General features: G+C 39.2%; 2 protein-coding genes across 2 annotated transcripts; both read left to right on the top strand.

Annotated features, from left to right (window-relative positions):
• The first annotated feature begins 3,083 nt into the window (after positions 1 to 3,083).
• txlna (taxilin alpha) lies at positions 3,084 to 15,456 on the top strand. The gene is made up of 11 exons (XM_028461098.1): positions 3,084 to 3,235; positions 5,539 to 5,731; positions 7,289 to 7,543; positions 7,676 to 7,767; positions 9,548 to 9,718; positions 11,113 to 11,307; positions 11,532 to 11,651; positions 12,735 to 12,809; positions 12,897 to 12,989; positions 13,072 to 13,167; positions 13,570 to 15,456. Exons 2-11 carry the CDS (start codon positions 5,548 to 5,550, stop codon positions 13,867 to 13,869), a joined length of 1,581 nt encoding a protein of 526 aa, XP_028316899.1. The 5' UTR covers positions 3,084 to 3,235; positions 5,539 to 5,547; the 3' UTR covers positions 13,870 to 15,456.
• A 2,223-nt stretch (positions 15,457 to 17,679) lies between these two features.
• Positions 17,680 to 24,708, top strand: eif3i (eukaryotic translation initiation factor 3, subunit I). Its single transcript, XM_028461125.1, has 11 exons — positions 17,680 to 17,808; positions 19,524 to 19,616; positions 19,694 to 19,781; positions 19,861 to 19,926; positions 20,011 to 20,160; positions 21,675 to 21,802; positions 21,885 to 21,995; positions 22,091 to 22,180; positions 23,303 to 23,376; positions 23,453 to 23,545; positions 24,518 to 24,708. The coding sequence occupies exons 1-11, from the start codon at positions 17,806 to 17,808 to the stop codon at positions 24,597 to 24,599; spliced, it is 978 nt and encodes a 325-aa protein (XP_028316926.1). The 5' UTR covers positions 17,680 to 17,805; the 3' UTR covers positions 24,600 to 24,708.
• The last annotated feature ends 13 nt before the right edge of the window (positions 24,709 to 24,721 follow it).

Raw genomic sequence — 24,721 nt, 5'->3', positions numbered from 1 at the left:
TGAACTAAAATGAGTTTTTTGACACCCCTTCTTCAACACATCAACTGTAACTTCTGTAGCCATTGGATGGCAAAGTATACCATATTGACCACATGTAAGACTGGAAAGATTCCATCAAACAAAGGGGGATGGGATTACGAGATCATTTGCAAAATTGTTAATTTAAAATTTGGCCTATCAGATTAAAGTGGTGGCTTGTTTACACAAATGTGGTAACTACAGTTCTGATATGAGTAAAGCTTCTTTAGAGGCCTGTGTGTCTTTCGGCATAGCCCTATGCTGGACGCTAATTTGTCTTCTTTTTTAGATAATCCCTATTTCCTGTTGTATCTGATTGTGTACAATAACAAAATAAAGAATAAATCAGTAAAAAAATTAAATAAACAGGTCTTTATTTATTTTACAGGGGAAAGATGTGACTGTTTAATTAAATTAAAGGTTTCTGCTTCGTGTTTACATGGAAATGGTAATTCCCAAAACAGGTTTACATGGAAAACCGGTTATTCAGCTTTAGTTAATTCCGCTTTAAATCTGGAGTGAAGGCTCTGATTGGACAGTAACTAAACGTATCACGTCTATCGGGAAAAACGCACAACAAACCTTTTGTTGTCCGCTGTAACACAGAAGAACACACATGAGAACTGTTTTCACCTTTATTTAGTAGCTCATGTTGTATAATAGTTAAAAAATAATAATAATTTCAAAAAGGCTGCATCTCCCTCGCCACTAGCGAGCACCTCGAGCACCCCCCACTTCCCGCGGCCTTGATGAGCCCACACACACATCTCCATATTGCCTTCAACATGCTGTGTGATATATTTTGTACTGAAATTTTGGGTCTGAATTGTCAGAGTAGTTCTGCGAACGTGCCGTCAAATGACGCTGAATGTGTGTCATTGATGGCATGGAGGAGAGTCCACTCTGCAGGAAATAAAGAAGAAGAAGAAGAAGAAGAAGAAAACGGCTTGGACATTGAAAGAAGACAAGTGCGGTGGACCAAACTACTGTTTGGTTCCACGTAGGCATGCAGAGTTCTTGCAGTTAGAGTGGGGACCTCATTTTTTTATCCGAGTCCAATCTGAACCGACAGTAAAACCTAATTTTTTCCTCATACAATTGACATTTTTAGGTTTGTTTTAATACTAATAATAATAATAATGTAAATTTAATTAATCACCGTAGTGAAATTTTTATTTGCATTTTAACCATTTTTCTCCAGGGGTAGTGGTGGGCTTGCAGTGAACAGTTGGATCGTGGTTTAGGGATTTGCTCAACATCCCACATTGATGGCCTGGGTGAGATTTGAACCGATGACCCTCTGATTACAAGCTTACATCCTTAGGGCACAAGGTAACAAGCAAACGCCAAACACAAACAGGTGCGCTGTGCGTGCAAGAGACCCAGTGGATCTATTTACATAATCCCTAATGGGGCAAAAGGGATATTTATTGACAAAATGGTCAAAGGAAATAGATGAAAAAGGGGTTAAAAAGTTTCCACTTTTAATGGTTTTCTGGGAGAATTAAAATGAAGACAAAAAGATCTACATGTTGAGCATCACTGACTCAATAACGGCTTCTACATGGTGTCGCTGATAATGTAGTGGACTGGTCTGGACAGAAAATGCCAGGGCTGAATTTTTGTCCCAGTCCGCCCCTGTGTGTGGCCCCCGGGGACAAATTGAGTGGACACATGTGGCTAAGTACATGTGGTGATGTAGATGTCCTTGTCAGTGCCTGCAGTGCTTTCATGGGCCTGATCTTTTTAGATCCTTTTAACGCATACACATAGACTACGTCACTTCCAACACTTGCAATCCTTACGACAGCTGCTGGCATATTATACACAGATATAATGCCAATGGCTGCTGGGTCGTGATATTTGAATATAAACCGACCATACAACGTTTATTAAATATGTTGATAGTACAACAGAGTTTTGAGATACTCTTGTATTCAGTACCTGAGATTGCACACAGAGAGACATAATCAGAGGTCAGGGTCGGCTCAGTTCTGGGCCTCGAACATAGTTTTCCCTGCATTTTTATTCTATGTTGTTATCTATTGTTTTTTTTCCCCTGGCTGGAACATGTGTCTTTTGTTATGATACGTAAAACATTTGTGATTGTCAGGGTCAAACATGAGCTCATCAAAGATGAAGACATACACAAATTATATAGGTCAAGCACAGTTTTCAAACATTTAAATCTAACAGTATTCTTCTAATTAGAAGATGTTTTACATTTGGAAATCAAACGATGAGTTATAATTAGTTAAAGATGACATTTACTGCTGATATGAAGCAATACAAATTATGTCCAAGATTTTTGATTTATTCATTATTATTCTTATTTATCATTTAGGGGTCTATCGTGTCTGCTTATTTGATTTATTAGGTATATCTATATGAGTTGTTTAATGTGTATTAAGTTTAGTATTTAAAATAGAAATATTCATATTTGTTATGCATTTTGGTCAAACTCTTTTTTAGTGTTAATCTGATTATCCCAGTTATTTATATCTGATTTGTCTAATGGCTTTCGTACTTGCTTGTGTTATTGTTAGATTTAGATTAAGTTGAAATCAGATGTTCTGAAACTGTTTGTTCCAACTAATAGGCTGTGAGAAAGTATATTTTATTATGGGTAAATAAGAGCTATTGGACATTTCATTAAAGTATGTTTAAAAAAAAAAAAAGAAACAATGAATAATAATCCATATTTTCACTAAGTATATGTGGTGATGTATATGTGTGTGTCTGCTGGGACGTGATATTTGAATGTAAACTGACCATACGACGTTTGTTAAATATGTTAATAGTACACATTTTAGTGACTGTATTGTAGTGTTTTTAATGAAAAAAAAAGAAAAGAATAAAAACACAATACACAACATTGACAATCAAAAACCAAACAGAAAATAAGATAAAAAACTAAAATAAATCGGAATTCACTAAAAATTTAATTTCGAATTATTTTCAAATACCACAGATGGAGACACGTTTCGCGCATGCGTTGAAAGGATCCAAAACTATCAGGCCTATGAAAGGATTGGGCACTGACGTCATCTGCTGACCGTCCTGTAGAGGGCGGAGACAAGCTTGACTTTACGCCACCCGCGAAGAAGAAAATCTGAAGTTGTTACCGGAAGTAAGGTGTTCCGTCTCATGCTGTGGATGAAAGCTGCTACTGTACACACTCACACACACTGTCATTCATTCCCTCTTCAGTCTACAGGTAAATTACTTTACATTACTCATTAAAATTAGGGAACACATTGCTATTCGTTATATCGCCTGTACCTGAGCTAACAACGGCTAACGAGTGTTGGTTTAAGCTAATGAGCGGCTATGAGATTTACGGTAGCTCGTGCTAACGTCAGGTTCAGGCTTGAGGTGAAGAATTGTTTTTTTGTTTTTTTCTTAAATGTTACCAATGTGTGAGATAAACATGCTGCCGACCAGAGTCACTCACAAAGGGAACCGCACACATAATCACAATGTTTGTGTGCTAATATTCAAATAAGGTCTGACTGTCATTTATCAGCATACATTCTTAGTTTCTGTTTTGATAAGTCGATGCTAACATGTAGCTAAAGGTTAAAAAAAAGTCTAGATAATGTATTTATTTTTATTCTGGCAGCTGCTCTGTTGTCAGTTTAATGTATACTTTCTTTAAGTTTAATTAAGATAAAAGAGGCCACATAATATATGTTTTCACTTACAATAAATGGAGATGCTTCAGCTTATTTACACTGATGTTGTAATTTACGTTTGGTAAAAGTGCTAGGGAAGTCGATATTTTTTTTAAATTTTATAAAACAATATAATAGTGAAGTGCAGCACCTTTGAAAAGGAATCCTTTTGTGTTTGCATGTTCTCCCCATGTCTGGTTTCACATCTTGCACTTCTGTTAAGTTTTTTTTTTTAGTTTTCTGTCACAGTGCTTTTGACTGGAGAAGCTGAGCTCAACTCAACAAAAGAATGGAATCATATATCTTAAGGTTTCATTTATTCCGACAACCTTCTTTTTATATATACAATATATATATATTTAAGCGGTCAATAGATGCCTCTGAGGAAGACCGATAGCTGGCAGTCAAAACATGTCAAAAGATCGAAGTATATTTACTGAAAAAAGTTTTCTGATTAAATGAAACATAAAATGGAATTAAGATAATAGAATATTGCCCGTATAGTGAAGAATAAACCTACCGTGAAAGTTTCTCTACGGTAGACAGTGGGCATGCGCACCTGGCGAACTGCGCATGCACTTCCATCATTTTGTAAAAAAGGTAATAATCTTTCTTTTAATTTTTAGGGTTTGGTTTAGAATTAGGGTTTATCATAGTAGGAAAAATTAAGGTATAAAAATATTGTACGTATACATGTAAATATTTACTACGCTATTGGTGCGCATGTGCCTTTAGGAGGCTTTCACGCGTAGGATTATTTTTCACTACACCGGCTCAAAATCACTAAGATGCAGAAAAAAAATAATAATAAATCGACCGCAACTAGTCATTCAACCTTACAGTTTTTGTTAAAAGAAATTCCGTGGAAACATATTTGCTGCTTTGCAGTTTATTTTATTTTTTTTTGCATTTCTACAAAGCAGTTGTGTTGGCCTTGCAATGAACTGGCATCCTTTCCAGGGTCTACCCTGCTTTCTCATTTATAAATAATAGGGGTGTGTATTGGCTGGCATCTGGCGATACGATTCGATATATCCCGATATTAAAGTATATGGCAATTTTTTTTTTAAACATATGACTTAAGAAACAACTAATCTGTAAATGTGTACACCTTCATGAGAACATTATATATGAAATATATTTTATTGGCATATTTTACACTCCAAACATTGGCTTTAACATGCCATGTGCCAACAACTTAAAATAAAAAAATAACATACAATCAGCCTGTGGCTTTTAAACCAACTTTGACTTTAGTGCAACTTAACTGAGTGATATGCTTAGAACAACAAATAAATGCAGAAGGTTAGTACTTTATTTTTAGATTTTATTGAAAAAACAAGCTGGTCAACATGCCCAGGTTTCAGCACACTTCTTTGTGCAGTTAAAATCTCTCCTGCAGTGGAAAAGACTTTCCTGGTTAAATAAAGGTTAAAAAAATACATTAAAAAAAATTGATATGGATGCATTTTGAATCGATCCGAGAATCGTGCGATATATCGCAGAATTGATTTTTTTCAACACCCCCTAATAGTCAACATACTCCTGAACCCTGAATGCAATTAACAAATAGTGATTTAATAATGTATGAATATTTTGAAATACAGTGTTTAAAATAGAAATAAAAGATGATTAAATTATGAAAAAAAAAGTTGTGATGAAATCCAGACTTCAAAGAGAGTTTAAGTTCAATTTTGACTTTTCAATGGTTCTAATTTTAGGACGGAGCTTGAAAATGAAACAGAAATGTTTTACATTTTTTAAGGCTTTATTGAAGTTCCAATAAAAACTTTGAGTGCTGAGTGAACTGTTACTTGTCCGTCTTTAATTTTTTCCTTCACAACAGTTTTCAGAGATGAAAAATCAAGACATTGAAGAGTCTGTCCCTCAGGGCCCTGATGAGGCCCCTCCCACTGTCCCTGAAACCAAGGCTTTAGCATCTGTCAAAGACAGTCTGGACAGCAACAGTTCAAACAACTCAGAGCAACAGACGCCGCAGACCGACTCACCGCATCACACTGATGAGACCGTCAGCAAAGGTACAATGCTTTTAGTGATGTGTGCAACCTGTGTATAAATGTGTGTTTATGATGCTTTAAAGCGACATGAGCACATGTAGTGTTCACTTTCAGTTTCAATTTGTTTCAGTTTAACACAAAATATTCAAACCTAAATCAAAATTTAAAAATATATAATGAGACTGAAACAGGCAGAAGCAACAATGCTTACAGTATATGCCCAAAATAAATCATAACATTCAATTAAGTTAGCTTTTTCATTAATACACACAAAAGAAATGTGAACATTCAACAAGTACATTTGAGTGGCCTTTTTTCAAATAATGCAAAAAATAAATGTCTGTGTATATATATATCATTTTGTGACAACCGTGCATTTATTGCAATACACACCTACACAAAAATAATTTTTAAAATTTACTACTTTGTATGCACTCATTTCATATTACAGAGGCAAACCCTATACCTATTTGTTTTTTTATTAATAAATATTTCATACTCCAAATCAACAGATAGTTAACTCTCAATTATTCCACAATCCAGTATCTTGCTTTGGTATCAAAAAGGGTAAGTTTGTTAACCAGCACATGGAACAGATCTATGTTGATAACATTATGTTAAGATAAAGATAAAGATCAACCGCGCGCTTAAAGCAACATCGTGTAACTTTTGGCCACTAGGGGCGCTAGACCTGTAACTTCCACGACAAGTGGCCACATGCGCCGTAGCACTGTCGCTAAAATCAATAATCAGTCAGTTGAGCCAGCTTCCCTTGTCTTTTGATTGTGTATGCAGACAGTAGTTGAAGAGAGATGATTGACTCACTATGAAAGAAAAGTAAAGTTAGTTTTATGTAGGAATCTGTTACTTATATATATACTGTATACATAGCTAAATGATATACATCGATGGTTGTTTCTTTCTCCTTCTTTCTGTTGACTGTGTTGAAGAAACAAAATAAAAACGAAAAACAAAAAAGACAAAGACAGAAACAAACGTTTTGTCATTAAAAGCATTGACAATCTGTTTTTAAGTAAGTAAATAAAGCAGTTCAAAAGGAGCCTAAGTATTTTACAACTGATTTCGGACCCGTTAGCATAAGAGATGCTAACAGAAAGCTAACACAAGAGGACGGTTAACTTTTATTAGGCTATTTATTTCAGGCTCAGGAATTGCGATTCATTTTAATTAAACTTTAGTAATTGAGAAAGTAATTGTATTTAACTTTCTGAGGATAAAAGATAATTGTAATTTAATTTTAATCAGAAAAAATGCTTGTCACTGTAATTGTGATTGAATTGTAATTGAACATGGGTAATTGAAAATGCCTGCTTGGCATCATCATTACAGAGCTGAGTGTTAATGTGTTTTCTTTGTGCTTATTCTAAAGTGGTTGCATAATACACCATTACACCCCAGTCTGTTCAAGCCTATGTCTGTTAGATGTGATCTAACAGACCTGATGATGTCATTTTCTTACCTTTGTCATGTTGGCGCACTCACGCCTGTGACACACAACCTCTAACAGTCTTCAGTCACATGTCATATTTGTCATTTAATCACATTTTTGACTTTTAGACGGGGAGGCGGATCTTTCCCAGCGTGACATGGCAGAGGAGCTGAGTCGGCAGTTGGAGGACATCCTCAGCACCTACTGCCGTCAGACTCTCTCAGATGATGCCAGTGCCTTGCCCAACGGCCAGTCGCACCGCTTGGAGCTCAACGGTCTGACCTCTGAAAGGGAAAAGGGCGAGTCAGCAGCAGGCAAAGTGACCCGCAGTGACCAGAAAGAGCAGAAAAAGTCCCACGACAAGAAAAAAGTCAAAGGGCTCGGTAAGGACAAGTTTCTGTCACTTAAGTCAGTTTGTCTTTTCAAATTAGTCCAAGATGTTCTAAATAATTGCAGAAGTAATTTTCTAATCATGCCATTCAAGCTGTGGTTTTATTCTTGGTGTTTGGGAGCAGGCAAAGAGATCACCATCCTCATGCAGACTCTGAACACTCTGAGCACTCCAGAGGAGAAGCTGGCAGGCCTCTGCAGGAAGTACGCTGACCTGGTAAGCCACGCCCACCACAGCACCACATCTAATACAGCACCATCGAAGGCCTTTGTCCACCTTTGCTTTATGCTTAGACAGAAAATGGGTTGGGACAAATGTACGTTAGTTTAAAAAAACAAAGCCAGTAGAGGAAACTGAAGTTGTATTAGGACCACCAATGAAACCAGTCACACAGAAAACTGGAAACCAAACATCAAAACAATGTTATTTCAGTTTGGTATCAGCTGAACTGACGTTTTCACCCTAATGTAGTGGTTCTCAAACTTTTGTGGGTATTTCCCACTTGGAATGAAGATGAACTTTCACCTGCGCCCATTGCCCCCCAAATAATCCTGAAAAATGTATGTATTTTTTAATTTATTGAACTAACAGGGAACAAGTAACATCATATGTCTTGTTTAATCAAAAACAAAATTAAACTAATCACCTGCATAAAAACAAATGTAAAAGTGCAGCAGTCAAAAATCCTGGAAATAACCAAACATTATTTACAATCTGTGCCAAAAAGCTTAAGAAAACAAAAACAGAAATTATTTTAAGTTTGTTTATTGTTCCACTCCATGTGAAGTACATGTTATCATAATTGTTGTACTTTAGTTCCACGTTACATTTTGTTCCCCCTCCATATCTAATGCAGCCTAATAATTTAATCTACTTAACATTTCTGCTACATTTTTAGGCTTCTCATTATTACTTTTTGTGTGTAGGCGCTTTGTCTTGATCTTTATTGTCAATAAAGAAAGGTTTTTAAATTGAAAATCTCCTCCTAATTGGACACTTTGAGAAGCACTGCCCTAATGTGACATCATGCCAACCTAATCAGGGTTCTTGCCAGCGCTGTTGAGCGTAGGGGCCCCCGACGTTGTAATTTTGCTCCCCTACGGAGTGATGTAGTTTTTTCTTTTTTTAATCGGTATCGTCGTAATAATTGTTGCACACTTGGACACAAAAGAGACTACCATGTGTGCATGGGTTGTTTTAACTTTCTTTTTTGCATATTTGCATAACCGAGAAACGCATTCATCAGGTGTACCTATTTAATACAGGCAATTGGCTCGGACCCTTTCGTTTTTACCCAAGGAACCCTGCAGCCCTTTAGCTGCCCCCGATGCTGCCTGTGTGCATCCTCTGCTTACATAACCGTAATCAGCTCCGAGGAGTGCGGACAACTTATATCATTTTGAATTAGTTGAACAAGCTAATACTGTAGTTATTTTTAAATATATGTATTTCTTTTGTAATATGATTACTGTTGGATTTGGTGATTTGATATAAATAAAGATAATAGTGACACATTTGTTCAGCTACTTAAATGAATGGATACCGACACATACAGTATACCTTGTTTTAAGGTATGTAATAGCCACAAAGTGAGGAAAAAAAAAAGATGCATAAAAAATTGTGATAATCGTTAATATCGTAATAATCGTTGATGAATCAAAATCGAATCGAGTCGCTTAACCCTAAAAGTAAGGCAGTAACATAGATTTAAAAAAACAACTTTAGCTTTACTTCACTAATTTTGGAAGAATTATATTATAAAATTATAAATTTCAAAACTTTCCACGCCAGTGGCGCTCATTTCCGCACCACAGCCCCTATGCTGTGAAAACATTCTTGTGAGAACCCTGCTAATGTATTGCTCTCTGTATGAAAACCTGAAGTGCTTGTGTGGTCCGTAAAAACGAGTTTATAGTCCACCAACAGTGATTATTAATCCAATGCCCTCTGTGCAGTCTGTGCTTCAGATGTAACATGGTGGGTGTGTGTTTTGCAGCTGGAAGAGCACCGCAACACCCAGAAGCTGATGAAGGGTCTGCAGAAGAAGCAGAGTCAGCTGGTTCAGGAGAAAGACGGCCTGAGGAACGAGCACAGCAAAGCCATCCTGGCTCGCAGCAAACTGGAGAGTCTCTGCCGTGAACTCCAGAGACACAACCGTTCACTCAAGGTACAAATCTCACATCAAACACGTCCAAACCAAAGTGTCTAGAAGCATTTCAGTCCTCGCCAAAGCAAAGCACATTCTGTATCACATTTAATTCCACATTCTCTATCGTTCACTAGTCTTACCGTACTAAGCCTCTTCAGCCCCGCCCACTGGGCCAGCTCCAGCCTCTTTGACTCTCACGAGTCTAAATGTTTTAAAGAATGAATGAAATCACACATTCTAAACTTGTCCCTAATCCTAAGAATCTCATCTAAAACTGTAGCCAAACCAAAGTCAGAACAAAAGGCCACAGCACACACACTAGGCCATTATGTTTAAAGAGGGAAAAGTCGACAACTCCGCAAGCTCAGACTTTTTCAGTCCTGTGCTTCACAAAAGAAACGCAGAACTCTATCACAAGATACTACGTGAAACTAGGCCGAGTTGAATCCACTGATATACAGGTCGGGTATGTTTCGTACCAAAACAGCACCACTAAATCAGAAAATACACAGCGGAAGAAGTCAGCAATGATGACAAATTGTGTCTTACCTTTGTTGTTTCTTATCAAAAGTTGCTCCAATGTGCATTAAAACTCCATATTTTTGATAAATCCAAATCGTGTCATCAGATAGCTACCACCATTACAGATATCCAGGCATTTCTCAGTCAAGAAATCTGTCCAATGAGCTCGTGCGTAAAATGGTCCCTCCTTTATCCAGCTTGGATTGGCTAGGGCTAAACCCCACCCCCATCGTGTCACCAATTTCTACAGGCTCTGAGCTTTACAACGCAGTGTCAAGCATTGCTGAATAAGAGCCATGCGTAACGGCATCAAAGAGTGGAACGAAAACCAGCATTACGCACGTCACAGCAGAAACCTGAATGAAAATGGATAATGTGTGTTTATTTCAAGCTAAATTACAACACTCAGTGGTCAAACATAAGACTAATAATGATTGGAATCAATTTGACACATTACAGTTACACACTTGTTTGTTTTTTGGTTGGTCTACAGGTTTCTTTAGTTAAAACATAATTTATTGTTACTCAGTATCATACATTTCCAAACTTTTCCATCATCTGTAACCACTAAGGGTCCTACTTATCTGAAGACTAGCCATGTAGGTCATGTAGAAGCTTTGAAAAATGTTTTTTGTTATGGGTATGTGATTTTTGGAGAAAAGTGGCTGGTGCTTAATAATTCTGTCATCATTTTACATGTTCGAAATGAATACATCACTCAAACAGGCTTCATCACTGTAACCTGTCATCATCTTCTGTCCTGGAGACTGACTCTTATGAGCGCTTTTTTTTCCCATCCACAAATTTTAGATTATATATATTTAACTCATGGTTTGTTGCATGTATCAAATATGGACAAAGTTACAGCTGTATGGTTGTCGTCTCTGCAGGATGAAGGAGTACAAAGAACCCGGCTGGAAGAAGAGAAAAGAAAGGAAGTGACGTCTCATTTCCAGTCGACACTAAATGACATCCAGGCTCAGATGGAGCAGCACAACGAAAGAAACGCCAGCCTCCGACAGGAGAACGCAGAGCTGGGCGAGAAACTCAAGAAACTGTACGAGCAGTACAAACTGAGAGAAGAGGTGAGCACCTCACCTCTGAAAAGTCAGACTGCTTCTAAAGACAGGTTGTTTTTGGGCCTTCATGCATATGCATGAGTAGGCGTGTCTGTAGACGCCGACTCTACGCCACAAACTTTTGCAACCCTTTGAATAAGGCTCAAGGAATGTATGTCACTGTAGCCAAAACTATTATAAAGTGCATTTTTCATATAACTTCCCCTTTAACTGGTGTAACCCCACACCAGCACATCGACAAAGTGGTGAAGCACAAGGACCTCCAGCAACAGCTGGTGGACGCCAAACTGCACCAGGCACAGGAGCTGCTGAAGGAAGCCGAGGAGCGCCACGACAAAGAAAAAGACTTTGTAAGAAAGCACCAACCCACACACACAAACACACACGCTAATTCTGCAATACATTCAGTGTTAAGTCTCCATGGTAACACATTGGCAGTTTGTAACCTGTATTTGATAGAAGTTAAGGAATTTGAGGCTAATCAGTAAAAAATAGTTTCTACATTTAAATGCATATGCATTTTATTTATTATTTTTCCAAATACCGTTTTATTTATTTTTTCCAAATTCTGTGTTTTCCACAGAATTTTTTTTAAATTCTGTTTTTTTTTCGCAATATTAATCAATTTTTTCAGAAAATATTAGTTTTGTGAGAAAACAAAATAAATACTAATAAATAAAAAAAACCATAATTAAGCAAAAATGTATGTCAAAAATAAAGTAATTAAAAGGAATATTCTGCCAAGTGGTCCGCAGATTATAGGCAGTAAAACGAGCAATTTTATCATTCTTGTGCCCGTGTTTGAACTTCCACGTTAAAGTATTTAAGGCACCGATAATATCCAAGCAATAAGTGACAGATATCAGTTCCTGCAGGATCTTAAATTTCCATGATTTTGTAACTAATTTTTATTTAATTTAGGGAAAATTTAAAGAGATAGTTCACCTATTTTAGACATCACGTTGTATGCAATCCTCATCATCACTATAGTGCATACACATTGTTTCACTCAGTGGTCACCTCCCTGGTCCGAGTTCTGGCCGTTTGAAGTTGGTCAAGAAAGTAGTCCCGGTTAGTTTCCGGGGCCACATGACTGTGCGTTTTTAATAGAAAAAGAGAGATGCGTTTGAAAGCTTGATTCATTTACATCACAAAACCGCCTACAAAAAAAATTCATACCTCCAGTTTTAATCGGCACTATTTTCTCTTCCGTGTCCATCAATCCGCGCTGCCGTCTACGTCATCGGTGCGCCTAATCCCATCAGCTGTTGATAGTGCGACTCGCGGACAACATGTCTGACTCCGCCGATGGCAACCAGTCCCAGAGTTGATGTAAATGGTTTGTGAACCAGTGGGTTAAAGGTGAAATAGCTCTGGTGGCTCCTTAAGTGCAGATGGATGCTAACGCCAACTGTCTTTATGCCAATCCACAGCTGCTAAAAGAAGCTATCGAGTCTCAGAGGATGTGTGAGCTGATGAAGCAGCAGGAAGTTCACCTCAAACAGCAGGTCACACACATGTTCATTAACTCAGGTTGAATTCATCAGCAGGTTAACTTTAAATCACCGTTTTCTAAAGTGAACTTTGGATTCCAGCTGTCGTTGTACACTGAGAAGTTTGAAGAGTTTCAGTCCACGTTGTCCAAGAGCAATGAAGTCTTCACCACTTTCAAACAGGAAATGGAGAAGGTGAGGGATCTCTTTGTAAGGAGTACGATGTGTGTTTTTGTGTGTGTTCCTCTTGTTTCTGACTGTATCAGCATGTTCGCAGATGACCAAGAAGATCAAGAAGCTGGAGAAGGAGACGACCATGTATCGCTCCAGGTGGGAGAGCAGCAACAAGACTCTGCTGGAGATGTCTGAGGAGGTGAGGATGTGTTCTGTGTAGTGACCTGAGGGGAACGTGCACCGTGGATGGGTTAAAGCTCAAGGATTTGTTTGATCCTTTTTCACGAGTTCAACCAAACCACGTAGTGCAAGATTTTGAACATAATGTGAGGAGTTGGACACGTGTTTGTTTGTCTCACTTTCAAGACTTTCTAGGGATGAATAGCTTGTAAATGTGTGATATTAACCCAAAACGTGCATCTTAAGATGAGTAAAGTTCTGTCTGCTTCTGGTTCAACTCTTCCCAGTGGAGGTGGGTGGAGTCGATGGAAGGCATTTCTTCCCAAATGAAAGCGGTTAAAGTTCACAGTTTGAGCTCATCTTTGGTTGAAATGATCAAAGGTAGCTTCTGAGCACTGACTGTGTGTGTTTTTGTTTCCAGAAAGCCACGAGGGACCGAGACTTTGAGGCCCTCCAGGGTAAAGTCCAGCGTTTGGAGAAACTGCGGCGGGCGCTTAAAGTGGAGCGAAACGAGTTGAACAAGAAGGTCCAGAATCTGAGCGAGCAGCAGGGCAGCGGTACCATCACCGGTGCTGCTGCTGCTGACACAGGGACCGACTCCCCTTCTCCTCCCCCCACAGACTCCTGTGCTGTCCCACACAGCTCGTCCTGCTGCCAGCATCACTGTGAGCCACAACTGGACTCTGACCCACTGACCAAAACCGAACCAGTACACGATTAAAGCCTGAAGTCTTCCCCGACATCGAAGCACCAGCCTCTAAGCCACTATAGTCCACCGCTCATAGGACGCCAGAGTGTGGAAGAGATTCTCACTTTAGTGGTTGAGGCCAAATGTCTGATCAACAATAGGAAGTCCTCCCAGTACAGGACTGGTTCCACATCTACGTGCACATCATACTGTGAATGTACTGCTGCCCTCGTAGGTTTTCTTATTCAGCAGAATAACAAAGGCTTTGCATCAGCCTCAGGAAACAATAAACAGCAGCTTTTTTAGTGTCCACTCATGACTCATGGAAATTAACGTAGTTTTTTTTAATACTTCACTAGACAAAATAAAACAAAAAACAGGTGAACATTTGAGAACAACAATAGCAAGGATTACGAGTTTGTTCAGCTGTTTTAACTTTAGAATCAATATTTTCTGTTTTCTAATAAACAATAACTCTGTTAGAGCAGTTTTTTTTTCCTGGGGGGTGGAGTTTATTCTGGCCCCTCAGCTCTTTTTTTCTAGGATCGCTTAACCTTTTCTGATTAACAAGCTACAACATTTTTGTTTATAATTTGACACCAGGATCTTGTTTTTGTAAGAGAAGATACACAGAGGTAATTTCATCCTGCCTAAATATGATTTTTTGTTAATTCTCACAGAAGGTAATGAAGCCTGTAGTGAATGTGCAGGTATAAAAAGATTAGACGTGTGGATGTCGTGACTGACGGACAACAGACACGATAATAAGAACCTGTTCATAAAAATGAAGCGCTTCACTTAAAAACAACGCTCTTCAGAGATTATATGGTGCGTCATAGTTTTAACAACAGTTAGTGGTAAAGTTTCCCAAATGTCAGATTAGGAATAATGTCTAATCCTGGTCCTAAAGGGCTGCTGTTCTGCACCAATAGCTGTTCACCATCCCACCTGAATCAGTAGAGGGCTGATTATTAATCCTCCATAGTCAGTATTGCTTTAATAAGCAGACAGTCGCTCTTCAGGATCAAATGTTGCTAAAAAATAAGTTTTCATCATGTTTTGATATTTTTTTCTTTAACGGATCCTTATAATTGTTACAAATGCAGATTATTATTATTTTTTTTTTTTAATAACATTTGATCATGTTTCCAATGTTCCGTACTATGCGGCCCCTCTACATGTCTCATTACGCAACCTTTAGTTGACATGATTCTGCTTTAAAAATGCCTTTGTGTTGGTGTGTGTGCTGCTGATTGTTGCTCACTCATTGCTTATAATCAGGTTCCAAACAGAACATACACATGCTTGTGTGTGTGTGTCTAATTTGTAGTGGTTTGAAGTAGTGAGTACATAGCTAAGAATGTAATGGATTTTTGTCCCGCGTGTATGTAAACACACAACAGCTTCTTTTTGTTTTGAAATCAAATGTTTTCTCATCCACACACTCCAAGTACTGTGTAGTATCAGAAACATGATGTTTTCAGCTATAGCTCGAGCTTTTATCTCACCGGAAGGATTCCTGTAAACCGTCACCACCACAAGGAACCAAAGATGTTTCCTTTTTGTTTTTTGGCTTTGTAAAAATTGTTTATTGCAAAAAATAAAGAGTTGTGTACTGGATTTGACAGCTGGACATACAAAAACAAAACCACAAATGTATAGTGGATATAAAAAGTGTACACACCCCTGTTCAAATGTTAGGTTTTTGTGATTTAAAAAAAAAAATGACACCAAGATAAATAAGTTAACAACTTTTTCCATCTTTAATGTAACCTATAACCTATACAATGCAATTGAAAAACCAACTGAAACATTTCAGGGAGGTGAAGTAAAAATAAAAAAACAGAATCACATTTAAACTCATGTTAAATTGGAGTCAGCATACACCTGTCACTATTTCAAGTGCCTCTGATTAACCACAAATAAAGTTGTTAAAAATAAAGCTGTTCTAGTAGCTTTTCCTGACATTTTTGTAGCCACATCTTCCAACACAAGCCATGGTCCTCAGAGAGCGTCCAAAGCATCAGAGGGATCTCATTGTTCAAAGATATCAGTCAGGTGAAGGGTACAAAATAATTTCCAAGGAATTAAATATTACATGGAACACAGTGAAGACAGTCATCGTCAAGTTAAGAAAATATGGCACAACAGTGACTTTACCAAGAACAGGGCATCCGTCCAAAATTGATGACAAGACGAGAAGGAAACTGGTCAGGGAAGCTGCCAAAAGGCCGACAGCACATTGAAGGAGCTGCAGGAATTTCTGGCAAGTACTGGCTCTGTAGTACATGTGACAACAATCTCCCATCCTCTTCATATGTCTGGGCTATGGGGTAGGGTGGCAAGACAAGTCTTATCTTACAAAAAAAAAACTTTAAGCCCGGCTTCATTTTGCAAAAACACATTTGAAGTCTCCCAAAAGCATGTGAGAAAATGTGTTATGGTTCGATCAAACCAAAGTTGAAATATTTGGCCATAATTCCAAAAGGTGTATTTGGTGCAAAAACAACACTGCTCATCACCAAAAGAACACCATACATACAGTGAAGCATGGTGGTGGCAGCATCATGCTTTGGGGCTGTTTTTCTTCAGCTGGGACTTAGGCCTTAATCAGGGTGGAGGGAATTATGAACATTTCCAAATACCAGGCAGTATTGGCACAAAATCTTTGGGCTCCTGTTAGAAAGCTGAAGAGGACCTTTATCATCCAACATGACAATGACCCTAAACACACAGCCAAATCAACAAAAGAATGGCTTCACCAGAATAAGACTGAGGTTTTGGAACGGCCCACAGCCAGAATCCAGACCGGAACCCAACTGAACATCTGTGGGGTGATCTGAAGAGGGCTGTGCACAGAAGATGCCCTCGCAATCTGTCAGATATGGAGTGGTTTTGTAAAGAAGAGTGGGCAAATATTGCCTCATCAAGATGTGTCACACTGATAGACTCTTACCCAAAAAGCTGAGTACTGTAATAACAGCCAAAGGTGCTGCAACAAAGTATTAGTTTAAGGGTGTGCATGTTTATGCAAGCAGGTTATCTTGAGTTTTTTATTTTTATTTTTTCCCCTTTAAAGGTTTCAGTTGGTTTTTCAATTGCATTGTACAGGTTATAGGTCAAAGAATAGTTAGAAAAAGTTGTGAAATTATTTATCTTGGTGTCATTTTTTTTTAATATATATCATAAAAACCTGACATTTGAACAGGGGTGTGTAGACTTTTAAATCCACTGTATATGACTGATGCTTTGAAATACAATATAACAAGGGAAATAATGTTTATCTGAGCTATTGTTAATTTCGTATTGATTTAAATCTGTTTTAAGATTGAAAAATGTTTAACACTTTATTATAGAAGTGGCACCAAAACTATTTTAAATTCTTAAAATTACTTTTAAGTGCATTTAATACAACCACACATTTAGAATTACACTTTTTTTACCACTGCCTTGCATTTTAATACATTAGAGATACAAAATGTTCTCAAAGCTCCACTGTTTTTTTTTTTTTTTTTTAGTTCAAACGTTTTTTTTTGTTAACATCTGGGGAAGAAAATTTTTTTTTAATTACTTTTCCACTTCAAAGTTTCCTTATGACCGAGAAATAGTACGGAAGAGGATTAGGGCCAATTTTGATGGGGAAAATATTTTTCATAAAGTTAAAATTTCGAGGATAAAGAAGAAAATTTGAGAATAATGTCGAGATTAAATTCGAAATTTCGAAATTTTTCTTGATCTGCCCAAAAAATATTTTCTCCATCAAAAATGGCCCTAATCCTCTTCCGTAGGTTTCGCCTGTAGAGGGAGCGTCGAATGTTTCTGACGCCGGAAGTGACGCAATATCCTTTTCCGCCGTTCTTCTGTGTTTTTCGTACACGAGTGTTAGCTTCTATCTCGTAGCTTTTTTTTTTTTTCTTACCGGAGCCGCTTACAAATTCCTGGAGCTACTGAACGAATTCAGCTGGAAAAATGGTTTGTTAATTATCAACACAACACTCCTTAAAGGAGAGTTACTATTTCATGAAACCTTTTGTGGTGTCATTGTCATAATAGTGGACGGCTAATGATAGCATAGCTTTTAAATTAGCCGGTTTTATGCCAATAAGCGTGTGTTTATCTGACACTCATCACCGGGTGCACGAGTTTTCCCTCTTCTTTTATCACAATAGTTGTCTATTGTCCTGTTAATTTTGTATGTAGGATCATTTAATATCACATTAAATGTCGAAATGTGTCCATAACGGATCATTCTAAACTGGCATGAGTTTCTTCACCTTGTCCTGAATCATGCGAGGTGTATAACTTTAAATATCAGTACAGACTGGACAAAAGAGTGTCATTCAATGTTGATTATTACTTAGTATAATCATTATTTTATACTAAAATATTAGCTTGTTCAGCTAATTCATTTATAAAAGTGAGGCAGTGACTATCAATATACCGACATTCTATTCGTACGCAGCGCCCCTATATTACCAGTTTAGGTCACGTGACTAAGACTAAACCTAACCCTTAAAATTGCTGCGAAATAGGGATATAACGTAACCCTAAGACGCTACGTACTTGTACTTAGGTAACAGTACCAATAGCATTGGGGGTTGTTCGTACGGTGACCGTACAAATAGACACTTTCTAAAATAAAGACTTCCACACAAAACTTAAATGAGCTGCATAAATCCCACAAGACACTAATCATTTTGCTCTGCACAATCAAAGTAGCTTTAAAACATACATAAACACCTACAATGTCAGCTCTCATAACAACTGTGGAAGGTGGGTTTTTAAATAAAAGGTGAATGGATAAAAGAGCACAATGAATTATTAAATAATGCCAGGGACTGTAAGTGATGAGACTAAAGTGCAGCTGTAAGATAAGGAGCTGGTGGTCAACATGCTTTCATTCACTGTGCTCTACTGTGCAGTTGCACAGCGGTCCGTGTTTCTAGACGGGTCGGGTTGGGCGCCAACTCTCGTGGTCCGGTACAGGACAGTCCGTGCCGGGGGTGAGGGGGCTCCATCCCCACCGTAGAGCAAAGAGGGCTCAGTGAGGTAACCGTGTCCACGGCCCTGGTAAGCAGCGAGTTGGGAGCGGGGCGGTGCCTTTGCAGCCGGGCCTTTCCTGGCCATGGTACGTTTGAGCCTCCGTGCACAGCGGAGCCTGGATCCTGGGAACTACAATATGCGGACGGTTATTACAGTTAGTAAGCAGAGGATGCACACAGGCAGCATCAGGGGCAGCTAAAGGGCTGCAGAAGTCCTCAGGTAACGACGGGAGCATCCAAGCTAATCACCTGTTTTAAATAGATGGTGCAGCTGATGAATATGTTTCTCGGTTATTCAGTTTAAAAAGAGTTAAAACAACCTGTGCACAGCTGGGCGTCCCTTTTGTGTCCAAGTGTGCAACAATTATATGACGATACCGATTAAAAAAGGGAAAAAATAACAGAAAATCCCCTGTACGTTGCTGAAAACTGAACGTAGGGGGCGCAGTCGCTCCGTAGAGTAGCAAAATTACAATTTCGGGGGCTCTTACGCTCAACAGCACTGGCGAGAACCTGATCATTGATAAAGGAGTACACACACGCAACAGAGCTGTAAAATACAACCTGTAAAGTAAAGACAAGTTGTAGTTGTCGATCTTCTGAATACTTGTGTGTGTGTGTGTGTGTGTGTGTGTGTGTGTGTAGAAACCCATCCTTCTACAGGGCCATGAGAGGTCCATCACTCAGATCAAGTACAACAGAGAGGGAGACCTGCTGTTCTCTGTGGCCAAAGACACGGTGAGTTCTCCTCATCATTAACTCCCTGTTTAAAGGTGTTTAACTGAGCTGGTCCTCGCTGTCCTGACCTTCTGCAGGTCACCAATGTGTGGTACTCCGTGAACGGCGAGAGGCTCGGGACGTACAACGGACACACGGGAGCCGTGTGGTGTGTGGACTGTGACTGTATCCTTTCTCAGTGAATGCTGCGTAATCTGATTGGCTGGTAGTGGTTGGTTTTGCTTCCTTGAGTCATGTTTAACAGGGGACACAAAGAACGTGTTAACGGGGTCAGCAGACAACAGCTGCATACTGTGGGACTGTGAGACAGGTACAACATGCAATGTAGTTCAACATCTCTGCCTTTTGAAATGTTCAGGAATGTCCAATACTAACTGGTTTCTGTGGTTACCAGGGAAACAGCTGGCTCTCCTCAAAACCAACTCCGCGGTCAGAACGTGCGGCTTTGACTTCAGCGGGAACATCATCATGTTCTCCACTGACAAGCAGATGGGCTACCAGTGCTTCCTCAACTTCTTTGACCTGAGGGACCCACAGCAGATCGGTACGTATGCACTAGGCTTTACACCATCAGATTTTTTGGCCAATCACCGATCAGTGAGTTAAAAAAAAAAAAAACTATCTCCAATCATATGAGAAGGGATGGGTACCAAATTTGGTACTTTTTTTCCTACCTGGTACTGATTTACGTAAAATCAAACATGTTTTGGTAGCTATAGATGTATCGTGACTGAGGGAGTGAAAGAGTAAGTGATTTCCCTCTTCACAGGTGCATAGTGGAGGTGGAGCACACACACATACACCTGTGTCCACCAACACCCTGAACAGACAGACAGAGCTCGATATAAAAGAGAAAGTATAAGCGAACGCAGCCTTCACGCTGCGGCTGCACTGGCTGAATAAATCAAACTAGCTCCATCGCACGCGCAGAGACGCTAACAGCTGATTTCGCTTTCATAGCCAGTAGACCCAGGAAACCAGGCCCAGTGCTGCGCTTTGGCCGACAGATGAGAGTGAAATGCTATAGAGCCGTGTCGCATAGAGCAAACATGTTCGTGGTGTAGAACGTCTTTGGCGTAAATGAGACGATAAAACAATGCAATGGGAGCATCGAGAGAAAGTTTCATCATGACAGTGACGTCCTTGATTGGATCGGCGATTTAAGACGTTACAGCCGATCCAAGACGTTACAGCCGATCCTAAATTTTCCTTAATTGCATAAAATGCTAAATATTGGCCGATCTGATATAGCTGATCCAGTTGGTATAAAGCCTGAATCATGTTACCGTGTTTGGACCTGTAGACATGACGCAGAGGTTGACCAACCAAAGTTCTGCGTCTACAGAACGTGTCACTCTGCAACTGTACCACCATGCTGCTAGGGGTGTGTGTGGTTTGAGAGGAGCATTCCTGTAAACATCTTAAAACGCTATTTATCTCGTGGTTATTTACTTGCCTACGGTAGCTGTTGGAAGGAGAGTGATCAGCTTAAACAAAAATACCCTTAACTCTATGAAATATAGATGGATTTACAAACGGTTTGCCTTATTACAAACCTTATTATACGTAGGTATGACATAAGATGCTTGTACATGTTGAAATTGCTGCTTGCCGTTAGAAAATTTGTTGAAAATGTAGCAAGTTGGGGTTATTTAAATAGTACATGTATCATTGACATCGATGTAATGAGTGGGGCCAGCTGTCTGAGGTAAGATGGCCGCCACGTTGCTCTTCATTGTCTAACAGCGCGGGAAAGTCATCTATAGTGGGTTTGCCTCCAGGCTAAGCCCCGCCCAGCAAAATACGTCACAAACGTCACAATGTTTACAATCAATCAAAGAGTCTATTGTTCGACACAAACACAAAACCAACGGTTTCAAAATGTGCGCTTCATTCTTCAATATGAACATATACAAAAAGCAAACATGACGTATAAAAGTGTAACACGGTCATAGATTTAGCTGTAGACATTAAACATGACATGTCTGCTCCTCTACACTCATTGTTTGCCTTCACCACGCACTTTTTACCAGGCTTTACAATCGTGTGTGTTTTCAGAGGACAACCAGCCGTACATGTCGGTCCCCTGCAATGACTACAAGATCACCAGTGCTGTGTGGGGACCTCTGGGAGAGTTTGTGATCGCTGGCCATGAAAATGGAGAAATCAACCAGTACAGCGCTAAGGTTTGGTTCATACTGGGATCAACAGTAGTTCATAGTGGGACTGGTCCAGCTCAGAGCTCTCTCTCTCTCTCTCTGTGTGCAGACTGGTGAAATAATAAAGAAGGCCAAGGAACACACCAAGCAGATCAATGACATCCAGCCCTCAGTGGATCTCACCATGTTCATCACTGCTTCTAAAGACAATACAGCTAAGGTTAGCACCATGACTCTGCTGTTTCTCAGTGGGTTCAGTGAATAGTTAAACCTGATACACACACACACACTCTGAGTGCTTTGGTTTTCCTGCAGCTCTTTGATGCCGCCTCTTTGGATCACATCAAGACTTTCAGAACAGAGAGACCTGTTAACTCAGCTGCCATCTCCCCCATCATGGACCACGTAAGACCTCATCTTTGAAACTACTGTCAGACCTTTCTGTGGGGCTTAAGTCGGAAAAAACTTGTTTGTGATTAGGCCTAGGCCAATAAAAGATTTTGCTGGACGATATATTGTCCCACAAATTATTGCTTATGGCCCCGCCTCTCCCTGTTTTATTCTGTTCGTTTTAGTTTCTAGTTTATTTCGTTCATTCCTCTATGGAACAAACATGCAGGTGCTGAGGGTGAACCCTCTTGTCATCCAGCCTGTTAGGAGGCGAAAGACGAGGAAAACAAAATACTTAGACTTAGCTTGGTTGCTAGCCCCGCCCGGCATTTCCGTTTCTGATCACACCGCTTACGTCTCCTCCGCTGGCGGACACCACGGGTAAGAGGCTCCGCAGTAGGACCAGAGTTGCCGCATCTACCGGACTTTAACGGTTTGATTTACCTAAATTTAAGATTGCCTGGCGGTGGTATACTGTTTCAAAGTTTTACGCTGCAGGTTCACTGATAAATTATTAGAACTGACTGAGTTATCTGCTGTTTAATATTTGTTGCAAATGCTAGCCTCTGCAGCCGAAAGGCGCGCCGCCAAATACGCATGAATATGGCAATATACCGAGGCGGGCAAAGTTACAGAGTTCATTTTATTTACCGTCTGGTTAATTGATTTCTCGATAATCAGCCCAGGCCTAGTTGTAAGAAATGTTTCATTATACTGTATCAAGTTTTCTGTTGTAGTGAAACTATAAACATCTTGGTTAGAGAGCAGAGGAATGAGTTAAAGTGATCTGATCTGGGATTTGTCAAACAAACTGCATGTTTGAGGGTAGATAGAAAACCATGTGACTCCCAGCCAGAGTTGGGGTCAATTGCATCTTTTTGCATCAGTTTTGCTTTAAATTATAATTGACAATTTTTATATAATTTTAATGGCAATTATAATTACAAAGTCAATTATCTGAACTCAATTGAAATTTAATTACGATTACGACAGCAACAGATTTTTAAAATTACAATTACCATTAAGATTATGCCACAATGGTAATTAATTATCAACTACATGATTACAATTACAATTATATTTGACCCCAACCGTGCTCTCAACTGAGTGTACTGACTGACTGTGTGTGTGTTGCAGGTGGTGATGGGTGGTGGACAGGAAGCCATGGAGGTCACCACCACCTCAACCAGGATCGGCAAGTTTGAAGCCAGGTGAGACGCTACTGAAGACGCTGTCAGATCCTACAATCGTCTGCATGTTGGCATGATATTTACCTTCTGCTCTCAGGTTCTTCCACGCTGCCTATGAAGAAGAATTTGGCAGGGTCAAAGGTCATTTTGGACCCATTAACTGTGTGGCATTCCATCCTGATGGAAAGAGGTAAACCACCACTTGTGTGCTGTGAGACTGATCAATGTGTGTTAATGAGTGTAAGAAAAAATTGATATATCGCAATAGTTCAACGCACGATTATCGTATCGGTCCAAAAAATGTCCAAATTGATTTTTTTAGTCATGTTTTTTTAATGAGAAAAACCATTTAATTGCTCCAACATATGCATAAACAACTAAAGGCCTGGCCACTAGGTGTCAGTGAAACAAACCCCCTGACCTGCCACTAGGAGGGAAATGTAAAAAATGTCTTGATAGTAGTTAAGACTCGCCCAGTCTATACTATAAAATCTCCCAATGAACACTATGCTATGCTAACTAGCTACTCAATATACTTCTCTATTCACTCTTCTCTCAATTCAACCTACTCACCACAGATTGGAGAGCCCACAGGAGCTAGCTTTTATTAAAGGGGCGGGGCTAATAGTGCTTGTTTGTGATACAAGATGGTCCCAAAACCTCACATGATCTTGTTCTCAGCCAATAGCAAAAATCAGTTGTAATAGCCAGGTTTCAACCCATAGAGGGCAGTCACTCTGACATTTCAGGTCCGTCTGAGTTAAAGGGGACAGCATTTCTCAGAAACTGTTTAAGATAGGATGACCAAATTCGATGTGTGGCTTCAGGGTATTATTTTTTTTTCGAGCTATCTTTAAAGGGGACAGCTTTTCTTAGAAACCGTTTAATATAATTAGTAATTTTATGTATACATCTAAGTTCTTAGATTTATGACATTTAGGAAAAGGTTAAGTTATGACAACCAGTCAAAGCGGGGTATGTTGATGACTGTCTTCTTAATTTTCATAAAACATACACACAGACCACTTGTTTTTGATACTTGAATTACAGTTAGTAACCATTTACTTGTTTTCGCAAGTTTAAAATATGTAATTATTGACATTATTGCAATATGTATCGGGATTCATGGTAATAAACACCCCTACTGTTTGTGTGTTTACAGTTATAGCAGTGGAGGAGAGGACGGATACGTCAGGATTCACTACTTTGATCCTCCATACTTTGACTTTGAACTGGAGGCTTAAACAGCTACAAACTGTCCAAGGCTTTGGTCATGTACAGCAGTTCTCATTCAACTGGACTTTAACCATCAAAACCTTTGTGTTGTTACACAATAAAACCCATTTCCTCCAATTTGATTGTGTGA

This window comes from Gouania willdenowi, chromosome 11 (genome assembly GCF_900634775.1).
Source record: "Gouania willdenowi chromosome 11, fGouWil2.1, whole genome shotgun sequence".
Lineage (NCBI taxonomy): Eukaryota > Metazoa > Chordata > Actinopteri > Blenniiformes > Gobiesocidae > Gouania > Gouania willdenowi.
This window is presented reverse-complemented; position numbering and strand designations above follow the sequence as displayed.

Coding starts and splice junctions, on each gene's coding strand:
- eif3i (XM_028461125.1), top strand. Junction 19,927..20,010: donor ACTGTGGGACTGTGAGACAG/GTACAACATGCA, acceptor TGTGGTTACCAG/GGAAACAGCTGGCTCTCCTC. Junction 21,803..21,884: donor TCAACCAGTACAGCGCTAAG/GTTTGGTTCATA, acceptor CTCTGTGTGCAG/ACTGGTGAAATAATAAAGAA.
- txlna (XM_028461098.1), top strand. CDS start 5,548: ATGAAAAATCAAGACATTGAAGAGTCTGTCCCTCAGGGCCCTGATGAG. Junction 7,768..9,547: donor GCAGGAAGTACGCTGACCTG/GTAAGCCACGCC, acceptor TGTGTTTTGCAG/CTGGAAGAGCACCGCAACAC. Junction 13,168..13,569: donor TGCTGGAGATGTCTGAGGAG/GTGAGGATGTGT, acceptor TTTTGTTTCCAG/AAAGCCACGAGGGACCGAGA.